Source organism: Lynx rufus, unplaced genomic scaffold (assembly GCF_022079265.1).
Source record: "Lynx rufus isolate CCGP_SWC_20201006 ecotype Redwood Valley unplaced genomic scaffold, mLynRuf1.p SCAF_30, whole genome shotgun sequence".
In the NCBI taxonomy this organism is placed as follows: domain Eukaryota; kingdom Metazoa; phylum Chordata; class Mammalia; order Carnivora; family Felidae; genus Lynx; species Lynx rufus.
Window position 1 is genome coordinate 958,865 of NW_025814846.1, and position 6,000 is coordinate 964,864.

At 58.6% G+C, this 6,000-nt stretch overlaps 1 protein-coding gene across 1 annotated transcript; it reads left to right on the plus strand.

Annotated features, from left to right (window-relative positions):
* The first annotated feature begins 25 nt into the window (after positions 1-25).
* On the plus strand, positions 26-3,552 carry LOC124521542 (uncharacterized protein CXorf49 homolog). Its single transcript, XM_047092482.1, is given in 8 exon segments — positions 26-547; positions 550-840; positions 842-960; positions 962-1,205; positions 1,837-1,996; positions 2,552-2,622; positions 2,876-2,921; positions 3,512-3,552. Coding segments are annotated over 8 exon segments (1,494 nt in total).
* The last annotated feature ends 2,448 nt before the right edge of the window (positions 3,553-6,000 follow it).

Sequence of the window (6,000 nt, forward strand, 5' to 3'; positions counted from 1 at the left end):
AACCTGGGCTGCCGGGCCTCGCGGCATGAGCGCCCCCGATGAGGTGTCCATCTGTGGAGCGGGTTTCTGGGAGGAGGGTGGGGAGCAGACCCCGGAGCCCCGCGGTGAGGGCGAGGGCGGGGTCCCAGACCCCGAGGGCTTCGAGTCCGAGCGGGAAGTGACGGAAACGGGAGGGCCGGTGTTCTGGGACCTAGAAGGCCGCCCCGGCTCCCCGACCGACCACACGGGGGACGCCCTGGACTGCGCGTCCCACCTTGCGGACGAGGCCGTGGCAGCCATCGTGCAGTAGCTGACCAACCAGGATGGCCTGGGCGTGCGGAGAAACCCGTACCCGGAGGGCTGCGTCGTGGAGGCGGGCCTGGAGGCAGGGCCCCAAGGGAGAGGCGCGCTTGCCCTTAGCCGCAGAGAGTCACAGCCGCCTGCCGCCGCCCTTCTCCGCCTCGGTGGGCCCGAGGGAGGCCCGGCCTGGGCGAACCCGAAAAGAAGCACGAAGAGCAGGTCGAACGTCGCCGTGGTGGATCGCCAGCGGCCCTCCGCCGAAAGCCCGCCGAAAGCGAGCTGCTTTCCCACAGCGAGTCAGCAGATGAGTTTAGTGAGATACAGCTGATGAGGGTGAGCATTTACGCCAAAGGAGGAGGCCAACTCAAGCCCAACAGCCCCGAGGATCCCTGGGACACACCCAGACACTCGAAATTCCATGTCAGGGAGAATTTCCTCCACATGCTTGGCTCTTTCCCGTCCTCCGCTCCCCGAGGAGTCACTTCGGTTGTGGAGAGTCAGGTCGTTGGAGAGCTGGACATCTCCTCCTCTAGGAAAATGCAGAGCGTGGTCAGGGGGAAGGGGGGGGGGGAACAGGCCCAGCTACCCAAGATCTGCTGCTGCTGGCGGCCTGCCCCGGGCCACCCCTAAGAAAAAGGTGGCCCAGGAGAAGAAATCCCCAGGGGAACCTCAAATGTTGCCCGGGGAGAATGTTCCCTTCCTGGGGGCAGAGAGTCTCCGCGGCACCCCTGGAACCAGCTGCCTTCCCCCCAGTAACTGGTGTTCCGCTGCTTGGGAGGTCCAAGAGGTATTCCTTGGTCCCTCCGGGAACCAAACAGTCCAAGCACACCCCTGCCGGGAAGAAATCTGTCGCCAGGAGGACTCAGAAGGCGGAGCCGGTGGTGGCCGGAGAAGACAATGACTCAAACAGAGACGCTGTCCCAAAGGTGAGTAAGCTGTGCTCCTCCTCTGGCCCTCGCCCTTCCCCTCCTTGACCAGCACTTCTTGACCCACGCTCCCTCTGGCCATCCCTCAGGGGCTGCCATTGGGCGCCCCCCCCCCCCCAGGTCACCGGGATGCTAGACCCGGTCATTTGCACAAGGGCAGACATGAAGGTAGTGCTCCATGTGTGCTGGGCACCATTCTGGACCTGGGCACGTTTCCTGCCTCCCCCCAGCCCAGAGAGGGTCTGGGATGGAAGGGAGGGCTGGTAGTTGATTTGGATCAGGGAGCCCCTGCCCCTTGAAAGTTTGGACTGCAAAGCTTCAGTCTTGAGACTCCTGGGCTTCCTGATTCCTACTTTGTAGCTGGTCCCCAAGCCTTCTATGCAGGAAGCCTGGGCCCTGTCAGTAGCCCCCTCTTCTCCCTATTTCAGCGCTGCCTCCTGACCTGGGGCTGACTGAGGGAGAAAGCACTAACTAGCCAGATCAGCTTCTGAATTCCCTTCCCTACGCCCTGCCTCACCCCAGCCTGTAAACACGCGTGCGCGCGCACACACACACACCCGTGTACACCTACTACACCCCCACAAAACACAAAACATCCCAAGTCCAAATGAGTGAGAAATTTTTCTTTTAGCAGCTTTCAGCACACAGGCCAGAGCCGTCTTGTCCGTTCATGCATCGTGAGGCAAGCAGTCGTGGTGACCTCAACCCCAGAGCCCCCCAGTTTCAGGGAAGCTCACAGCCCTTGGCTCCGAGCCAGGGAGACGTCATGCCCAGAGAGCCCGCACCCTCGGGTGAGTGTTGCAGGTTGCACAGGAGTGCAGGGGAGACGGGATCAGGAGGGCCGCCTCTGCCTCTGCCTGTGGCTCTGCGGAGGGTGGAGGCTTAGCTTTGTTCCCTGCCTCCTCTCTGACCCAGGCAGCTTCTCCCATGGGAAACAGGGTGTCGACAGGACCGGCCTTAAGCCACACCATCCTCTGCGTGGGGTTTGTGTGGCAGGGGTGGTTCGTGGACACCCCCAAACCCCAACCCCGGACATAGACTTTCAGCAGAACAGAGCCTTGTTCCACGAAGTCGTATTTGGCCGTGCCGCTCTTCCTAGTGGCTGGCTGTGGCTGCAGCTCTGGGAGAGTCCAGCTCAGAGCCACCGGCCTTGGGGACCACCATCAAGGATGGGCTGGCCCTGGGAGACAGGAGAGGCGCACCCAGGGAGAAGAGTGGAGCTGCTGGCAGAGCAGGGGCAACTTGTTGCCAGCAGAGGGTGGTGTTGCCTCACGTTAGACCCCACGAAGCCCTTTCCACCTCACTGGGAGCCTTGGAAGCTGGATTTTGTGTTCTTTCCCTCTCAGATGACCAGGAAGCGCTTGTCCACCCCCCAAGACCGGAAAGGCAGCCACCTGGAGCACAGGGCTGTCCTCGGGTAATGCTTGCTCTGGCTCCTAGAAACGCAGGCCCCAACTACCTGGTGGGATCCATGTCCAGGTTAAACTGACATATGTACCCCCCTCCCATTCTGCTCCCCACAGAGGGAAGGCACCTCCTTTCCACTGAGGGTCCTGTGCCAGTCTAGCCACTGGGCCTTGGTGTGTGGTGCTCGCAGGAGAGGGGGAGGATGAGGAGAGGCCAGGGTATACTAATATGCTTTTCTCTCTCTCCCATGTTTGTGGGCCTAGCGTCTCCTGCTGCAGAGAGAAGTTGACAACCTGAAAGAGCAACTTGGTATGAGGAACCTCTGGCTGGGGCTGGGTCAGGGCAGAGGCAGAGGGGGGCGTGGGGGGTGTGTCTCAGTGCAGGACCTGCGATGGGCTGCAGGTGCAGGCAGCCCCACAGGGACCAAGATTCCCATTGGAAGGGGAACCTAGCAGGCTTGACCCTGGAGCCTGCTTTGCGTGTACAGCTAGGTATGTGCACCAATGGGAAAGTCGCCTACCTGGGTGCACAGTTTTCCGACCACCATGAGCCCCAGAGAATCTCTCTCTCTTTGGACGTTTAGAGATGCCTGATTGATTTTCCCTTTAACTGCTCTTTGGTGTGGCTTGGACAGTGTGTATTTGTCCGACAAGCTCTGAATGGTTCCAAGTTGACCCAGAACTTGAGAACTACTGGCACGTTCTGTTCCCCTATACGACACATCCATATTTAATTCAGCTCGTGGGTGAGTGGGTCAGTCGCAGGGCTCTTTGGATAGGGGCTGGGAGGGGGGGAGTGGGTTTCAGGTTGCAGGACTAGGCAGTTCTCCAAGGGGACAGGAGCACAGGGTTCTCTGTCCCCGGATCCGGAGCACCTGCTAATGCCTGTCTCTGTTTCAGCGGCCCTGCAGTCCCTGACTGACCAGTTCCAGACCCTTTGAAGTGAGTGTTACACACACCATACCCCTTCCCACGGTCGTGGCTGCTGAGGAGGGCCGTGGACTGGCCCTGGCTGAAAAGAACAGCTTTAAATCCAAATGACAGCCCTGCCTTAGTTTAAAGCTAAAGTTCTCTTTTCTGCTTATTATGGATCTTTGATAAGAAATACAATTGCTGAGAAGTCTGTTTTGCTTGCTGTTTGCTACGAGCATTGTGAGGCCTTTCCTGAATGTAACCCGCTGTGTAGTAGAATGGGTTGTAAACCTTCCTAAATGTAGTCTGATATGTAATGGAATGAGTGATTATACATAAACTAACCAGCATTTCTCGCTTCTGTAAACCTGCTTGCTTAGCACATTCCCCACCTACCCTACCCCCTTCCCCCTTCCCCCTTTTTTCCTCCCGCCACAAGTAACGGACAAAGCTTTCCCGCCAAAGGACAGACAAAGGACGCCCAATCAGAGAACAACAAATGTCCTTACTTTAAAATCAACTAATCAGGCCCCTCATAATTTGAAACCTCCCCTGTGCTATTTGTCTCTGTCTATAAAAACGCTGTACCAACCCTGATCGTGGCCTCTTGCGTCACCGGCGACGAGTGCGCAGAGGACCAGGTTCGAACCTGCAATAAACGACCCTTGCCGCTTGGCTTTGACTTACGACTCTGGTGGACTTTTGTGGGAGGTTTTGGAACTTCGGGCATTACACTGGCCTGATGCTCTTCTTCCCTGACTCTGCTCTGTTGGACAGGCTGAGTCAGCATCTCTGTAAAAGAGGGGCGGCTGGTACCTTTGGAGCCAGGAAGCTGTGCCCAAGCTGCTTCCCTCCCGTTCGACGTTCGACCTCGGGCTGGGCTTCCTCTCCCTGTTTTTTGCCGCCTCCCCACCCAAGTTCACAGCACCTTCAAATTAAAGTACCTCTCATGTTCTCAAGTCTGTCCTCTCTGGGGGGGTGGGGAGGTGGCTGGGGATGGGAAGGAGGGTCAGGGCAGGGAGCTGCTCCATTTTGCAGCCTTTTCCAGAACAGGTGTCGTGTGGTGGGCCTTGTCCTTGAGAGAAGTCTGGGCCACCTCCGCTGGGAACCCTGCAGTCACGCCGGCAGAGTGTCCCCGTCTGGGTGGGGTGTGGGCTCCACCTGGCCGCGCGAGCACCTGCCCCCCTTTCCCCTGCAGGCTCCCTTCAGGCTCTCTCCTAATCTCCTCCTCTTTTTGGGTCTCTAGGTTCCCATTCATCTCCGTCCTTCCCCCTCCCCCTCCTGCAGGGACTCATGACCCCTTCCAGAAGTCCAGTCCCTGTTCCCTTCCCTCCTTGGGACCACTGTCTGCTCTGACTTCTGAGGTTCCCAGATCACTCCCGTGGCTTTCCGTCATCAGTGGCCTCGCCTGCACCTGTGCTTCCACAGATGTTATAGGGCACAATTGAGCTGCTCCTCCCCCCTCCTGGGCCCAGCCCCTCTAGGCATCCTTACCTCCCTCTGGTGCTGCCACCTCACAGGCACAAGGGCAGCTGGTCCAGGAACTGGCGCCTCCTCCTCCTCTCCCATTTAGTGCTTGGCCTTGGCCCTCAGTTTCCAATCCTGTCAGTGCTCCCTCCCTGGGTTCAGAAGCGGGGTAGAGGCAGAAGTCACAGCCCAGTGGGGTGCAGAGCCAGAGAGCAGGTACAGGGCCCAGGGGAGAAAAGCACAGCTTGGTGTCTGGGCTGGAGGGGGGGGTGATGGGGCCCGCAGTGGCTCTGGGCCAACCTGGGGCAAACTGCCTGCCAGCACCTGGAAATGTACGGCACAGCCGTGGGAGTTCTCGTGTCCTTCACGTCCAAGCCTCCTCACTGCCCCTCCTCCAGCCTGGTGGTCGCACTGCCCTTGGCTGGAACGTGGCCAGCTTCCATGGCAAGTGTGCGTGATGGGTCTCCATGTGTCTGCACGGGCCCCTTTCCAGTGCCGTTTCACCTGCACCGTGAAATGCTAGTTCTGTGTCCCAGGTCAGGCTCCCTGGCTGCCTCTTGAGGTCATGCGAGACTTAGTCTGAACTCCATGTTCATTTGCCGCTCACTGGGGGTTGGGCATTGCTTCCTTCCCTCAGCCAGGAGCCAGGTCTCAGTGAGGTACGGGCAGCTTCTGCCACACCAGACCCTCTTCCCAAGAGACTGGGTGTTTTATGCACAGAAATTCGGGGCGGAGGGGTAGGTCGGTGCCGACAGAACAGTCAAGACTGGGGTTGTGTGTGTGTGTGTGTCCATCTGTGTGCATGTGTGAATAACATTAATCGGGGATAATCAGCTTTGAGGCAGAGATCTGGGGTTCAAGGAGTAAAAGGAGTGGAGACCATGGTCAAGAACGTGTAAGGGACGGGGCACCTCAGTGGCTCAGTCGGTTAAGCATCCGACTGGATTTCAGCTCAGGTCATGATCTCAAGGTTGGTGAGTTGGAGCCACATGTCCGGCTCAGTGCTGACA